At 42.5% G+C, this 17,669-nt stretch overlaps 1 protein-coding gene across 9 annotated transcripts in view; it reads right to left on the reverse strand.

Moving 5' to 3' along the window:
- Window positions 1–17,669, reverse strand: part of VAMP7 (vesicle associated membrane protein 7) — a 24,769-nt gene continuing 7,100 nt past the window's right edge. For 6 of the 9 annotated variants that reach the window (XM_067304427.1, XM_067304423.1, XM_067304428.1 and 3 more), the window contains exons 2-8: window positions 16,778–16,936; window positions 13,610–13,667; window positions 12,856–12,993; window positions 7,686–7,776; window positions 6,952–7,019; window positions 4,010–4,102; window positions 1–3,294 (exon numbers count right to left, since the gene is read on the reverse strand). In XM_067304427.1, coding sequence (XP_067160528.1) covers window positions 3,226–3,294; window positions 4,010–4,102; window positions 6,952–7,019; window positions 7,686–7,776; window positions 12,856–12,993; window positions 13,610–13,667; window positions 16,778–16,923 — 663 coding nt within the window. In that variant the 5' untranslated portion in view covers window positions 16,924–16,936 and the 3' untranslated portion in view covers window positions 1–3,225. The remainder of the gene's footprint in view (window positions 3,295–4,009; window positions 4,103–6,951; window positions 7,020–7,685; window positions 7,777–12,855; window positions 12,994–13,609; window positions 13,668–16,777; window positions 16,937–17,669) is intronic. The other 3 variants (XM_067304422.1, XM_067304421.1, XM_067304429.1) reach the window with 1 other exon arrangement.

The raw sequence follows: 17,669 nt of genomic DNA on the forward strand, positions 1-17,669 counted from the left end.
AAAAAAAAAGCCAAGTGCTTGAAGATGGCTATCCCTTTTTAGAAGAGAGCCATCTCTTTGGCTTTTGGTCCACAGATCAGAAATATGAAAACCTAATCAGACTAATAGGATGTTAATTCAAGTTACAGATCCTTTCATTCTCTAAGCCATTTTCACACCAGGTAATCTTCCCTTGCATTTTTATACTCTATATCAGCTCAAGCCCTAAAAGACATGCCATTAGGATGCATGTTTTCTTACCTACATCCAAGATAACAATCAATTGAACTTGAACAGTTTCTGCAAGTTTAAGAGGAAATCCAACTCCCTCATACTGATGCATGAGCCTACTCCCAACACCTTATACTACATAAGCATTTAACAGTCCTGAGGTAGAAGAAAGGCTACAAAGCTTTTACGGACACTCTAGTACAAGATGGTGAGCTCAGTCAACACTGCCATAATCACTCTGGCATGGTATGGTATGCACCTGCAGAAAAAGTGTTCTTCCAAGATAAGACTGGAGGAAGGGTATCCATTACTAGGGATTTAGCTCCCTAATGCCACTGAAAGTTTCCTTCAAAACAAGGTGTTTGGATGTTCAGTTGGCTTCCAATAATAACAACTCTTACTCAGTGCAGGTTCTTATGGGACTAGTTCACCTGTACTGAGCAGCAGGCACGTTGCTATCGCTTGTGTTCTTTTGTATTCTTTCCACCCCCACAAGTACTCTGAGCACACGGGCAACTGCTCCCAGATTGATTCAGCAGCCCTCTATACAAGGCACTTACAGATGCTATGAATTCATGAAGGGGAGAAGTAAAGATTTTCCCTTCTCAAGAAATTAAGTCATGACAAACTAGCACCTGCATCAAACCTTCAAAAAAACCAAAACACACAAAAAAATCCTTTAATTGCTGATAGATTTGTGGTAATGGTACTTCAGGGCAGACTTTCTACGGGTGATTTCTCCAGAAGCCTTGCTGGGTGATACCAAGCTTGAACCTGCACTGTTACAGAGTCCCACACCCTCAGGAAAACTGCTTTAGAGCTCTAGCCAAAGGAGAGTAGTTCCTACTGCTTGTCTCCATCTAGTGAAAGACAAGCTTTCACAAAACTAAGGAAAGCTGCTTTCTCTACAGTAATTTTATTTAAACCAGGTTAACTTTGTTTTACACTAATGCCTCAGTGCATCTTTTAAAAGGAGAGGAAGTCTTTTCTTTAAAAAGTGTTGTACATAAGACAAATCATAGAAATGAACACAGCAACATCAGTCCCTAAAACATGCACAATTGTACACTGAGCTGTGGGTGGCTGTACAAGCAACAAGGAGAGACAGGAAGGTTCTCTTCCACATCCTTTTCCAGATAAGCCATTTCAGGAGGACCAAAATCTTTCTATGAGCTGTACATTGGACTAACAATAGAAAGATGCAAGTGACCACAGTGCTGATACTTTCTGGACATCAAGATCTGACTAGTCTTTAAATTTTAGCCTACTAGAAGACAAATCCAAATAACATGCAAGTTTACATGAGAACTCTTTACCCAGCACCTGCCTGAAAACTCCAAAGTCAGCATAGCACACACCAAGAAAAGGATGTGGTAGAGCAGCAATTTAATTTCATTGCCCTGCAAGCCCATGTCACACAGCTCAGAGAGCCCACATAAGGAAGGAACTAAGATGCATAAACACTTATGTAAAGTCAGATTACATGGCACCAACCAAGTGCAAGAGTTTACCACTGAATTAAGCCTCCCTTTCCCATACCTGCACAGCTTCCACCCACTATTAGAAGCAAGCCACTTCTCTGGGCCAAAAAGATGCAGCTCCTTATTAGACCCATCTGATGCTTTCATCAGATTTCAGCTGTTTCCATTTCTCCTCTTGAAAATGAGCCTGTAAGATAGAAGACTAAAGTCTGTAAGCCACTCACACGCTCCAGGCAACAACAGCTTCTGATCCAGTCAGCCAGGACTTCAAAGCACCATGCTGCCCTGCTTCCTTGTTGCATGGCCCTCCTTTCCCAGGGCTGGTAGGACAGAAATAAGGTGTTCACAATCAGCTTCTGACACTAGCCAAAGCCATCAAAATTTTTGCCCTATATTCCAATAGCAGCATATCATCAAGGGACCCAATCCTACATTTGGTCATTAGCCTTGGAGGTTTTTTTTTCTTTAATAAAAGTATCAGTTACTAGGTCCTCTGAAAAAGCCTCTCCTCTCCAGACCAACAGTAACTGTGCATCAGCTCCAGGGTGCTATCCCTTTTCTGTACTCAGTTTTTAGCACAAACCTTCAGCACAGGAACACAAGCAGGTGATACCTGACTCCTTATCAAGCCAGATCAGACTGGCTCCCGGTTTCACCCCCAACAAGCAATAACATTAGTATCAATTTTAGTCCACCCTCAAAATAAAGAGAAATGACATGTGACAAAGCAGATACATTATTGCAGCCTTAACCATATGCAACCATCTCCTTTACTGTAAAGATTTAGCTACAAATTAAGAGGGGGACAAGGAAGATGAAGGAGGCCATTTCAAAGTGTTGAGGTGACCTAACACCCTCTCCTACCAACTCCAGAAAGACCTCCAAGAAAAGGGAGATTTCATACAGAAGCAGCACTTGCATCTTACAGTGCATAAACCTCTACCCCAAGCCTTTTTACTACCAATACTGCACTGGCAACTTTGAGCTGTTGAACACTACAGAAGGGCTACATGCTTCCATATACAGCCAGGTGTGTGGGGAGAGACACTTGGATCTCTTTTTGGTAAGAAGCAGAAATCCACTCACATCCTATCTCTCCCCCATTAGTTTGGCTCAGCCCACCCTGAACTACTCTCCAAGGCAATCCTCATGGGTAAGACAGCTGCTAGCAATACTGTTGTCCACTTAACGCATTCACATGGAAGTGCAAAGCTGCATGTACAATATGGGCAAGCATGCACACACGCTTCAGAGCTGGCTGTACTGCCCACCCAGCTGAGAAGGTTGTAGTTGGGACAGAAGAACAAAAAATTCCTTCAAGTAATTTAAAACAGCCCATTCTTGAGGTTACAGCTGCACAGAAGCAGGGACCAGTTGGGCCTGTTTGGGTTGGTAAGGCAAAAAAGTCTGAAGTCCAGGAGGGATGGAAGAATGAGGAGGTGTCAGTAGTGAAAGATTAAGAGTTATTCTGTAGGTCGATTCTTCACACTCCTGTGATTCTCATCTTCAACTGACCAGCACCAGTTGCCTCCAGTTACTTCTGCACACAGCTTGGCCATGCAAGCCCACCACAGGCAGCTGATACAATAATATAGATGATTACCTGGAGAAAGAAAACAGTTGACTTGACTTCAGTAGAGAATTACACCTCTGTTATTCAATCAACTGCTGATTTAGTCTGGCAATCAAGACACAGGTTTGGAAACTCCACACTTTCAACACCCTAAATAGCTTATTGAATGCCCTACAGCACATCATACCAATGCCTCTTCCTCCTCATCCCTGTATTCCTGCAGGGATGGGAACTGTCCTCCAGCAAAACAGGAGGGCCCAGTGGTGACAAAGTACTTTACACATACCTAAACTTGCAATTACACTTCAGCACCCTGAGATGCTTTCACTGTTCACATTTATTCCAGGCTGGAGGCACACCTTCACATGAAAAAGCTACTTCCAAGCTAAGTAACAAGATACCAATAGGACTAAGGCCTAAAAGCCATTACAGACAGAGTTCAGTAGCCATGAACTCGGTGTCATCACTTTTACTGGAGTCAGCAAGACAGCTGTGTCTGACAGGTGCTTAGAGGATAGGCAGAGTTTTCTGGAATGCTTTTCCTATTGCCTTAACAAGAAAAGTTGCTTGGCACAGTGACCCTGTCTCCCCACCTCACACAAAACCATCCAAACACTTGTTTTAGAGCCAAGACTGATCCAGGGTTAGAGCTGACTGGGCTCAGATCTAAAGACAGCAATGTTACTGGCATTCTCAGATATTTAAGCCTTGTTTTAAGAGGTAAGTTACCATACTCCGTACTTACAATTGATACAATGATGATTATGATGGTAAGCTTGAGGTTCTTCATACACATGGCTCTAGCAAGGTTCCTGCTGGTAGTTTTGAAGGTGACTGACTACAAGAAAAGGTAAAACAACTATTTAATCCCTGAACCCTTTGCAGAGGAAGCTGCATCCCAAAAAGCTAGATGAAGAGGAACATACTCTTTGCCAGCCTCTACCTCCCCCAGTAGCCTAGACAGCCAGTAGTGTCGCTAACAAGTGGGTCACTTCACCCAGTCAACTGGGCATTTAGGTCCCATTTTCTTTGAATAACATGGTTACCTGCTACAGTTCTCTCCTCCAGAGAGATTATATTACTGTAGCTACAGTAATATAAAACTGAACAGGCATTTCCTATGCTATTTTAGGGGCAAGATAAAGACAAGGCATAAGAATAAGTCCAGCAGCAGCTTGGCTTTAGGCCTTCCAAAAGCCTTACACAAAAAAAATTAAGCACAAGACATTAAGTCTGTAGGCTGCTCACAAGGATTAGTCTACCTTAAGGTACCTTTGGCTACTCATTTAACTTGCAAACTTTGGGGAATTAAAGTGTTTGGTAATGTTTAGGGAACTACTGATCTAACCACCAAAGAAGAAAGCACAACTTTACTACTATAAATATACCTGCCAGGATGAGGCAACTCGTTTTCTACTTTCTGACAACAGTTCCATTGGGGGTTATATGAAAAGCCCTTTAATACTAGAATTTGTCTTCAGTATCTGGGCTTGCTGTACTTTATGGTCAGCTTGTGCTTGTCCTGTTCTAAAGTCTTTTCTCTGTATCCTGTGATTCCACCCATTCAAAACAGGCTTTGGTCACCAACTGACCTCAAGCATCCACCAGGCTCCTAAGTATTAGTGCAAATATTTTCCACGTGCTTTCCCTGAACAGCTCATGCAATGAGCTATCTGCCCAGAGAAAGGCTGCAAGATCCAGGCCAAGCCAACTCAGCAGCACACTCTGCTGGTTACTTCCAAGTTTTGTGGCATATTCTCCACCGCCCTTCCAGACTTCTTGGACAAGGCTACACCAAACAGAACTCCATCAGTATGAATTGCATTTTTGACTTAAAGCAGACTCATGCTCAGTCTGTCTAAACTTTAGAAGCATTTCTCTTGCTTGGCTGTGCAGTTTTCTAGGTGTAGGAGCAGATTGCTGGATACCTCCACTCAACTATCCTAGTTCAGACAATGTAGCAGCATACCACATCTCAGTCCAGACTCTTCCATCCTAGTTCCTCCAGAGGACAAGACTACCTCAAGCAAAGTTAACACCAGTTAACACCACATCTTCAGTCCTCTCTCCCAAAAAGGAATTGCCATTGTCCCTGGGAGGATCTAATTGCCTTGTTAATTTAGAGTGATTAAGCAGTAAAAACTTGTACAGAAGAAAATAGGAAACAGCTACACTGCTGTCTCAGGGCTGAAGTCTTCAAAGCTGCATCTCCTAGGATGCTCTCACGATCAGGTGAGATAAAAGAATTCAGACTAGAAGCACATTTATTTTCTGCATATTTCCAAGAACAAACATTCCCTGGGACAGCACATGCATGACTTCAGCCTTATTGCTGAAGGCATTCCAGGTGCCTTTTTTCCTAAGGCATTAGCCTATGTTAGGCTACTTGCCATCACCTGAAAAAGTGTTAGGAATGGCCTAACATGCTTGGTTTACAAGGTTTCACATCTCCCAGATAACAGCGAGGTTAGCAGGAAAGAGGTGGCACCTCTTTCACTCCATTTTGGCAGAGAAACAAGTGGGCCTGTTCAGATTAACCTCCACCTCCTGCCCTAAGAATAGGTGTAGGCACATGCTTCAGGAAAAAGCCTCTGGAGCCTGAGTGAGCAGACTTGCCTACCTGAAGCCTTGTTTAAAAACCTGATAGCTGGAGGACAGTATTCCCTACTGAGCAGTTGCAGGCATCTCTACTACATCTCTCAAGCATGAATACTTTTTGCCAGCTCAAAGATGCTTAGATCTCCACAAGCCCCACAGAAGGCATACAGGCAGTCTACTGTGTTCAAGATTGCCTTCTGAGGGCCAGGTGCCAAAGGAATTAGGCACCAAGCCAGGATTCTGTGAAGGAAGATGCTTGGTCAGTTCTATGGATTCAAAAGGAAAAGGTAAAAAAAGATTCCAGAGTATAGGCCACTTCACTGGACAGCATATACAAAACTCAATTTACATTATAATTAAAACAAAATTTTCAGTCTTTTGTCTCTTACAAAAAAGGCTATTTGTTCCACCTAGACTCCATAGGCTCTGGAGCTTCATGGAGTATTTTTATTATCTGCACTTTCTCCTCTTGGTTAAGAGAGCAACTCCACAAGTTAAAAGGTTTCCAGCTCATCTGTGTCAAGCTGACTTCAGAACAGGCTAAGAGAGAAGTTTTAGTTATGTTCCTTAGCTTCCTATGGTTCCAGATGAAGAACGGGTTTTCCCCTTTACTATGTCACAAAAAAAACAACAAGAAACACCACAGCTTGTGCAGGCAGTGTGGTAGCCCGTGCGTGGGTTGTAGCAAACAAAAGCAAGTTGAAGGTTTTTAACAGGATGGAGTAGCAGGCAGCCAGCTGAGCTGGTCCTCGGGAACAAAGCATTTTGCTAGCTGTGCATCCCAGTATTTAGCAGCCATTCACAAATCACACCAGCACTGGTAGGATAGGGAGCAAGATGCATGGGATACCTTATTTCTTCATTCTGTTAAGAAGCTGCAAGACTAGGATACAGCTTGTTAACACACCTGCATGGAAGGGGCAATAAGACAGGACTTGTTTGACACAGGGAAGTCTTACCTTTAGATCTAGGTGCTTCAGTGTCTGCTCTGTTTACAGGCAGCTCTGGGGCCTAGTCTTGGCATCCACTGCTCACCAGTAAACATAACCGATGCAGTACTACTATTTCTAAGCTCTTCCCCCAACTTACCGAATCCACAAGATTCTCCGTTTTATCAATCAGCAACTCCAGCTTCTCTCCTCTTTGTGCCACTAGGTCTGGAAAAAGAAGAATCCAAATCAGTAGGTAGAATCCCAGTGCAGAGAGCTGCTTCCAATACCCAAGTCCAACTGTAAGCCAGGAGCTCTTGGCAATAGCTTTCATTACTTATTAGACATAAAGCAGTCCTCAGCCTTTCAGAGTTTACACCAGGCAACAGCACTCAAGGAACAGTCTCATGTCACCCAGAACACATTTTGGGAAAGATCCCACTCAATTTTGATCAACTCCAGATCTAGCCCTCCATTTTAGGTGATCAGACTTGTCCAAACCTGAATCAAGGAGTCATATCTGACAAAGTGAGTTACCAAGTAGTATTCTCCTCACAGCAGCTCTCATCCTGCAGGAAGGCCAAAGTGACAAAGAGACCAAGTCTGAAGGATGCTGTGTCCTATCACAGGCTGTGAAAGTTAAATATTGCTCCTCACCCTTATGTGCCACCCTCAACTAAATTCAACACAAGTAGCAACTTGCAAACTCAGAGCTCGTTCATGCAGACCATGACATATTTACCAGTCAGAAAACCCCCAGCCTCTTTTTCTGTTTTAGTTTAAGTGAAGACAGCAGGCCAGACTCATCAATTATACTCTTGATAACTCTCCCTGCAGGACTCCCATTCCAGGCCTGAAGCAACTCTGTATGCACGACAAAGGAAAGCCAAATACCTATGTTTCGAACCATGATTCCTTTAAGTTCATCAACTTGGGCTTGCGTCTCTGCCACCTGGTCAGTACCCTTGCTCTCCGAATGATATTTCTGTAATAAACAAACAGCCTGTGAAAATAGGATCTCTGGCATAGCACTTCAGTTCCTTAAGAGGACAAAAAAGGGGAAACTCCTGGCTGCTACAGAATCTTGTGTCCTCTGTGCCCTTCTAAGGTACTTGAGGCATTTAGAGGTGGGTAGGAGACCCAAAACTGAGATCCAGGTCACTTGCTGGTCACACATGCCCATCTGCTCCTGCAGTGCAGAAGCTGCACATTTGCCATGTGCCTGCAACTTTCAAAGCACCCAGAACTAAAGAGCCAGTTTTGAAAGTTTAAGCAATTGGCAGCACTGCACAGCAAAGGAGGACAGTTAAGACAATTTGTTGTATGTGGTTCATGAAATCCCTGGGCTACAATCACTCCTATTCTCACACATCACTGTGTTGCCTTCATAAAAGTTAAGAGCTTTTCACAATCTTCTTAACTTATCACTAAAAGATGTCTAAAGAGCCCCACAATTTTACAACCAAGACAGAATGCAAGCATCTATTACGGGAATGTTAAGAGGGAGTCTTGGCAAAGATGAGGAGGGCCCGTGAACTGGAAACACCACACCAGGAGTCAGACTGATGTGTACTAGAACAACCTAGACTAGACCCACCTGGAAGGAAACACAGCCTTCCAGCTACAGTCTGTACTTAGACAGCTTTGCTGATAATTTAATCCCTCTGCTGTATTACAGCAAGTGGAAGAAGCATGCAGTAGATACTCCAGTGATGTGATTTGCTCAGTTTCTGTATGGATCAAGCTCATCTGCCAGCTTGTCAGATACCTACATTATAACCCACTCCATTCCACGGCCTCACAGAAGAAAGCTAAACACAGACACATTACTGTGACTCCTCTCCCTTAACTCTCTTCCCTTCAGAGAAGAGAACTTGTTCAAAGATTGTTCTTCCTGTTACTGAGGTAGCAAACTAATCTCAGGCAATTACATGGTTCAGGTTGGTAGGTGGAAGCAAGCGCTAGCCAACATTCCCAGGTTAAGAGGAGTCTCACATTCAGCTGCAGAATCAAAGGAAGCAAAATGAGATGAAGTCAGTATTGGACAGTTAAGTTCCACTAGTACAGGACTGATTTTAAGTTATTGCTCAACATAGGTCCTTTCCAGTCAAACACCGCTAGTCAGGGCTCCTACTGCCTTGTTACCTTTAAGTAGCCTTCTTCTAGGGATATAGGTCTCTAGAGCAAAACTCAGAGTTAAGCTTTTGCCTTGCTCTACACTTGTAACCATTGCATTCACATCTGTTGGGGGAACCTTCATGGAAGCATCTGTATTTTAATACTAATCAGTCAAAAGGGACTTGGTGAGAGCAGAGGCCAGGACGAGACTATGTGTTTGTACCTCATGACCATCCAAGTGTCTACTTACACCAGGCTTTTTTCCTGAATAAGCATTCAATTTGCATCCATTTCTGACAACAGGGAATATGAGTATATAAATACTGTGAGAGCAGTAAAGGCTCATGTCATAATGTTACAGCACTGAAGGCAACAGCTCCTTTGAACCTTTTCCTTTCAAAAAAACAACACTGAGGACAAGTTTCAGAACTGGCATGTTATCAAAGCTAGTCATTAGTTTTATTGGAAACGCAACCCCCTTTTTCAGTATTATCTGTGATACGCTTGAGTAGTAGCATGATCTCAGAACTGCTATATGATCTCTTCCTCCATGCTCACTGTCACACTAGTTAAACTCCTTGAGTTACAGGAATCATCTAGATAAGTCTTGTTCTTGCACTACATGAAATGTCTGATCAGTAGAGCTCTAATCTCAGCAAGTTTTAAAGCCATTTCAGAGAACAGATTTGTCATTGCTTGACTATTATTAGTTGATGCCTGGATTTCTATCAATATGCAAGAGCTATGGTAGCCAGCTCTACTCAGAGTGCTTTAAGAAATGGAAAGACTTGGGATTTTTAGCAGAATATCACACCACAGCTCTGAAGACCACCTGGCTGTTCTGATAAGGCAATTTAACTCACTCCAGCCACTGAATTGCTCGCATTTTGACAAGTCATCACTTCATACAGTTTCAGTTTCTACATATCAAAGACTGGTGGAGATGGAAAACTCAGCCCTATCACAGATAGGGAGCTAATCTAACTTACTATGCACAATCCATTAGGCCCTTCTGGACGCACACTGGCTTTGTTATTCATCGCTTTGTCTGCTGCATAAGCCAAGGAACAGTCTCTGCAGTGAACTACGTGCAACTCTGTGCTCCAAGTCACCTCCACTAGTCACCATTTCTTCTGGCAGTCAACTGACTGAACCAAGACAAACAGCTCCTTTGACTAACACTAATATACATGTCAAGCAGAAACAGTGCAAAAGCAAGTCTTCTCTTCTCTTCCTCTGATTCCTCCCCTACGCCCAACTCCTATACCTCAAAATACTATTATTACTGCTGGAGAGTGTTATAAACCTTGTCCAATTTCCTCACTTACAGGAAGCATGAATACTCACGGTCACCAGCAGCAGAGGACCTCTCAACCAACATCTGGAATATCAAACCTGTCATTTTCAGTAGAACAGGTAAAAAAAAAACAAGCCATCTGTGAAGAGTGGCAACAGCACTAACATGCTCACCAGCCACAGTGGAGCAAATTAAGAACCAGCTGCATCATGCATGCAGCTCAGGTTGTAGCTACCTCAAATACAGCCTGTGTAAAAGCCCCCAAAGCCAATATTCCAAGGCCATCTTGCATTTAATTTAAAGGTGGTTTCAAAAAAAAATTTAATGTTGCTCAGGTAATTATGAAATGAAGTTTGGAGTCAATGAAGGACTAAGAATATGACTCAAACTAAACAGAAAATTCAAAACACTTTCCTGGAGACTATGCAGCCTCTAGATCTTGTGCACTAATGAGGCTATTGATGAGTCACAGGGCAGTTATTTATTCTTCCTCTATTTTCTATCTGACTTCATTTAATTTGACATTACATCTAGCAGCCAGGAACAGGCCTGTCCTTTTCCACGGGCCTGTTCTCCTTGCAGGTACTGGAATTACACCATAGCAGTCCAAGCACCAAGGAGAAATGCAAACCACAACAGTCCCACTACATTAAGAGCACATATTTAAACAGCAGCCCAGTCCCACTGCTGGAGCAATTGCTCTCTGCCTTTCTTCCTTCTCTCCTCCAGAAAAAAAAAACTTCACTGAAGCAGGGCAGCATGTTGTCTGTAGACTCCTGAGCATACTCAGGTTATACATCAAGCCAACAGTGCATTAACAACAGTGTCTGAAATACATCTCACCTCCCTTTATAGAGGGCAAAAGCAAAGGCTATGCTGCACACTGACATACTTCAGAAGCTATATCCATCTGTATTCTTGCATTGCTGTGAATACAATTCATAAAGCAATACAATTCGATTTTAAATTTCTCCTGTCTGGCAGCTGTGGGCTTTGTCACATCTCAAACACCAGCAGTGGGCAAAGCAGTTTTGTGAAAATGTGATGCTGGCATCAGGGCTGTATCAGATTCCTGTGGCAAACAAAGTGAGCATGCAGCTCCTCAGCACTTCAAGTCTGATATCAATTCCAGCCCAGCCCACCTTCTCCTTCAGTAATCCAAGAAGGGATCCAGATTAGCTAAGTGTTCTGAAACCTGGAAATTTCTTCAAAAGGAGATTTGCAGTATCCTGGATGTGCCATAATGATGACATTCAGAATACAACTTTAGTTGAGCTATCAACAGTCTGCTAATGTCAGACAGTGCAAGTCTGATCACATCAGGACAGCAGAGCTGCTCTGTCCCACCTACTGGAAGTTAACATGCCACATTGCCAATGTGAAAGCCTCGGACAGACTGCTCCCTTCTGACACCACAGAAGATGGCTGCTTGCTACAATTCAGCCAGAACATCAGCCTGTCCCTGTACCAGCTCACTACTACAACAACGCGCAAGAAGATACCTCATACGATTCATGGTTCCCTGTCTGACTGTAGCTTTTTCTCCCTGTAATTGTGCTTGAAGCATTTCACTGCACCAAGAAGGCCATTTGTCCCACGGCTCTTTATATGCTAATGTTTGGTGCCTGCACAGACCCCAATGACATGGGCTTCATCTTGCTTCCAGAATGCAATCACACTGCTGGAATGACTGTCTCATTCTTGCCAAGATTACAGCGTCAGAATCCAGCATCATCTTAAATATCAGTACAGTCTCCACCAAAAAACATTAACTGACAGCAAAATAGATACATTTGGGGGGTTGGGCAGGTCCAGGTCAAATCCCAACTCTGATAGTATGGCACAACCAACAACTCATTTATCCTCCTCTCTGAGCTCTTATCTTGGGAATGGAAATACCTGGAGCCTGCACAAGATAGCTGGAGAGTCTATCATGGTTCTGTATACGGTACCTGCCTGTAACTTAACCCCAGTTTTCTTCCTTCCTGAACAGCAAGCAGTACCACAAGCACATTCTCTATCACACTCCAGTGTGCCACTGAAATTACTATGAAGTAAGAGGGAAAGAAGCAGCAAGGGACAGTCTGATTACTAAATACTTAAGTCTTGAAGTTTAGCCTGACAGAAACAATGCTATGCTTTTGTCCAGCTCTTCATGACAATGATGTTAAATTGGACTGGGCGGTCAACCTGGAACTAGGTTTGAGACTTCAAATGTTACCTTTAAGATGTGATGTCAATTGAAAGGGGGCAGGGCACCAGTCTAAAGGAGGGTGAAGCCAGCATTAAATTCCCTCAAGAGGTAAGCAAGTTCAGCTGTTCCACAAACAGAGGTTTCGGAAGTACAAGGAGTCTAACTTGTTACACAGATGGAGCACATACCATCATCGATGCAGAAGTTCACAGTACAGCTTTGCAGCTACCTGGTTTGAACAGGGAATGCATTCACTATTAATCCCAAATCCTTTTCACTGCTGAAGCAGTGAAGTGGCTCAGCTATAGGCAAAGTTGGGGGGAAAAACCACCAACTCCCCCTGCTTTATATCTAGACTCAGCTTGGCACTTCAGTCCTGAGTGAGGAAATACAAGGAAATTTTATGGGGAGAAATTTGGGTTATTACAGAAACCTTGTTTCACAACAAGTCTCACCAGTTGTGCAGCTAAGACACTCGAGAACTCGCTGTTCATAGCGTATGGAAGGGCTGTCTGTGCTCTTGAGCCATATGTGGTCTGAAACCTCTTCTTTATTTCATTCAGGAAGTTGAAGGCTCTAGATCGTTCAAAGTCCTGGAAGGAAGAGAGCACATTCACACCAGACATTACTGCAGTTAGCTAGAACTATGTCAAGTCACAGGGCTGATAGTGAGATGTACAGAGTATGTAGCCAGTTTTAGAGAAACCGATTATCAGCTCTCAACAGGCATGCTGTGCATAACACTAAGATCGAACCGCTTATCTCGTGGTTTTAACAACAAACAGATTTTAATCCCAGCTTCCTGGACATTCATTGGCAGCAGACGTTATTGGACTATACTTTGTACTAATCCATGCCTCTCCAGAGAGGGAGAAGTTTTTCCTTCAGCATTTCCAGAATTGAGTATTGCACATATTCCACTGATGATTAAAGACTAATCGCTACATCTAGATTTTACTGTACTGGGACTGCTGAGAGACTATGCCAAAGTAAGAGGTTAACCTCAAAGCTAACTATTCAAAAGCATTTGAGTTTCAGGCTTAGACTCTGGAGGTGTGTTCTTATTCCTATCAGTTACATGCAGTAGCTCCAATGGAATAAAGGAATCTCAGATTAGCACCCATTACTGATTTTCACTGACATAAGATACAAAAAAGCTAACATTTGCAGAGAGCCTCTGTGTGCAAGAGCTGTAACCAAAATACTTACATCATCTGTGATGCAGAGGTATATAATCCTGTCTTGGCAAATGTAATGAAACAGGTAACTGCAAAGAGAAAGGACAAGTCATTTGGAACTGCCATGGGACTAATCTTGTAGAGGGCACTAGTGTCTGTGGAGCCTTAAAGGCTAAAAAGTAGAGGACCAAATTCCAGTTACCCTACAGGAAGTCATGTAGACACCATGAGTGATGCCCAGCCATCTTTGTTCAGATGCATCTGGATTCCTGTGAGCTATATTGGAAAAGAGACCACCTACACGTTAAAGAATCACTGGCCTCAAGCCATTCACAGCATTTCAGATTTACCAATAGCTTTGTGGGACATTAATTCCAAAATTACTTCAGTTCCACATTCTACCAGCTACTTACTCATAGAAACAAAACCTTGATGGGATCCCAGGGATAACATTCATGTCTAATCCTAGCCAATGAACATACAAGCATCCATACACTAGTCAACATGCAACATTATCTGCAGCTGCCAGGAGTGACAACATTAATATTTTGATGAACCTTGTTCATACAGTAACTTGCTTTTTTAGCCTTGTTTATGACTGCCGTGTTGGACTGCCTTTGGTTTTCATCACAAAGATGAGAAAAGAGCAACCAGACCACAAAATGAATTAGATAAAATAAGCATACTAAACTGGCTCAAAGCACATGGCTAGGTTAACTGTTCACAGAAAGATGCCTGCGCTGGTGTCAAGAGAACACAGAAGACAGTTAAATGCAACTCTGTATCCTGAGAGAAAACAATCCAAACTAGTTCAGAATAGAAACAAGTCTAGAACAATAGCCTCCCCTCAAAATGAAACCAAGCTGTTATTTTTAAGGCCTATCAGAAAAAAACAAAACAACAACGTTAATTCAGACACAGATAAATCCAAACCAGAGTTTATGGGCATTTTAGTTCAACTCACTGACTCTAGCTTTCTTATATTGTCCCACTACTATCTGACACTCCAGTAAGTGAGGTATTCTTCTGGCTAGTACATCAGGACAGAATAGGAAGAGAGTTGCAAAAAAGACCACATGAATACTTTTTTAAAAACACCATGTATCTGCTCACTTTAAGATTTGTAGATCTCCAAAAGTTTCCCAATAAGCATGGGGACCCCTTTTACAAACTCCAGAATAAAAGCAAGCTAATGCACATGCTGCACAGCAGCTGCCTTGTACAGATCAGAGGGCTCTGTGCAGTAGTTTCCAAACTCAAGCTTAGTATTATATAAATAACTGAACACTGAAATAAGGCTCGGGGATGTGTTGAGAAGTATAGCCTGCTGTCCTCAAGGTCTGTTCTCATGAGAAAGCCTCCATATCTACAGCTATTGCCACTCCTTCCGGCAAGGAGGGAAGCAAAGCTTATCAGACACCACCGTAAAGGATATGTGGAAGAATCTAAACAGCAGAGACAGAATATCCCCAAGAACTCCAGAGGGCTAGTTTTGTTGTTGTTTTTTGTTTTTTTTTTTTTAAAAGAGATTTTGTAAAGACTCAGGGAGTCTTCCCGAAAACACTCATTAAGTGGAGTACAAACTCAGGGTTTTTTTTCCCCCCTGCTGCAGAATTAAAGCAACAATCCTAGACATGCAGGTAATGGGGTGATTTTCTAGCATATAGGCTGGGGCCCTGGCAAGGCAGAAGGATCCCTGAAATCATATAGACAGGAAGAACAGCTCCGAGCAATCTCAGCTTCTCAGTTTCAGTGACCTCTCCAGGCACTGCAGTTAGGTGTAGGAAGAAGAAGGACAATCTGTAAACTAAAATCTTGCTTTCCCACAGCAGAAAGACATTTCCTGCTCCAAAGTGTGCATGCATGTGCATAAATATCTATTCTCCACCCCAAACAGATGGCTAGGAACTCTTTCTTCACCTCTCCCAGAGTGAAGGAAGGGAAGAGACATTCTAACCAAAGAGGTTGTTCTCCAAATGCTTAGAAACTAATGCCAAAAGGAGACTTGTCAGAAGAGACTAGTTTTAGCAGAAGCACTCTAATGTTAAGCTTAGTTCCTAGAGCTGCAGAATGGCATCAGTACATTCTAGGAGCACAATGCAAATCAGAAAAACCACACCATGAACAGTAGTGATTTTTGCCACATTTATTGAAGCCTCATTGAGGAAACATTTAGTAATGATCAAAAGATTATGCATTTCATCCACAGCATGCTTTGCAAGTGTAAACACACTCATTACTCCCTCTCAGTGCTCCCAAACAGAAATAGCCTCTATCACAGCTCAAGTTTTTATATATAAAAACACACTATAGCACTCCTACTTTGTAGGCGACTGAAACATATTCAAGGCAAAGATAAAGCAAGAGGACCATGCCCTTAAAATTACACTAGAACAAAGATTCAGCATCCAGAGAAACTTAGACCATGAAGCAGGCAGCCTCTTCATAAAACTTCTCCTCAGGGATTTTTAGTGCTCCTAAACCAGGGAAAGGTGCAGAAAGACTACCCATCAACAGCATTTTTACACAATGCTAATTCCAAAGACTGAGCTGGAGTGGGATCCAAGGCTTCTAAATTACTCTTCCCTCCACAATTCCTTCTTTAGTTTGTACACCAGCACATTGGCACATTTACTTTTAGGTGCAGCAAGTTGGTATAGTCTCAAGAGATGCCATATTTAAACCCCCATTCCATCAACTTTGATCAGGGCTGTTCAGAGATCCATAAAAGCCTGGGAAAAAATGCTTGTCTGACTGGATCTGTGGTAGCTCAGGGTCACTCTACAAGATATCAGCAACATGACTTATCTTAAAAGAACCACAAGTAACCCGAGATGGGCGACATCTTTGCCTAAAGCTTTGTCCAAGCCTCAAAAGCCAGCAAAGATTCCACAAGCAAAATTCCAAATACCAGCAAGAAAGACTCCAATAGCTTCTGACATCCAGAGTAGAACGCTTTCCAATTCACTTTGGAAACTGTATCCAGTTAGAAAGTTTGATTTCATTTCAATTGCCTCAATGCTTACTACTTAAACTAAAGTCTTATTTTGCAAAATCTGGGGAAATAAGTAGCTATTGAGCTACTGCATGTGCAGTCAGCATACTAACATATTTAGATATGTTGTAAAGAACTGAAGTGGGCTAGACTCCCACTGTACATTCAAGTCTCTCCTCCCATTTCCAGAGAACCATTACTCACTTCCCATGAGAATAGGTCAGTTTGTTGTTTTCGGATGGGATCTTAGCCAGGATCTGCTCTGTCACCTCCAGGAAGTTTCCTCCACACCAGGCATGTTTGGCAAGTATGGTTGTGCCTCTTGCAACAACAGCAAACAGGATAGCCATGACTTCACACTATCTGGAATTAATAAAAAAAGAGTTAGACTCGCACTATTTAGCAGAGAATACATTACAATCTTAACAATAGTCTCAATTATCAGCATAACAGGATGGAGGCATAAGCACGTTCAATACTTTTACCATTATCAGCAAGCCATCTTCCTATTCTCTCACTTCTTTTAGGTCATGTTCAGGATGACAGCAAGATTGCACTAACCTCTAGAAAGTGTTTTTTGTAACTACAAGGTGTCCTACAGTCAGTGATCCCATAACAAGATTCATCTACATTCTTTCTAGAATGGAATATTAGTATATTTTCAGCTCTTCTACTGACCCTTCAGATTTTGCTTGTTTCTCTTTGAAGAAACTGCCTGCAGCCAGCAAGCTACAGTTCAGAAAGAAAGCAACCGTCTTGCAAGTATGTTAACAGGAATTAATTACATGGACAAGTCCAACATCCCTAACATATGACTTCAGTCTGATGGTAATCGGGACTAAGACACTCCTAAAACTGCAGTAGAGAAGCTACCATCTGCTTAGAGTCACATCATACACATCCACTTTTTATGGTCTAGAGACACTCACTGAGTGTGTTGTTCTAAGACTTCTGTAAAAGCACATAATCTGCATTTTTCAAAGCAAGACTGCACATCTGCAAACTGATTACCTACAGTCATACATCCTTTTCACAAGGTGACATTCTTGCATGTGTGTCAAACTGCACAGACTACTGAATGCAAGGATTGGAGTTC

The sequence above is a fragment of the Apteryx mantelli genome, chromosome 13, assembly GCF_036417845.1.
Source record: "Apteryx mantelli isolate bAptMan1 chromosome 13, bAptMan1.hap1, whole genome shotgun sequence".
Lineage (NCBI taxonomy): Eukaryota > Metazoa > Chordata > Aves > Apterygiformes > Apterygidae > Apteryx > Apteryx mantelli.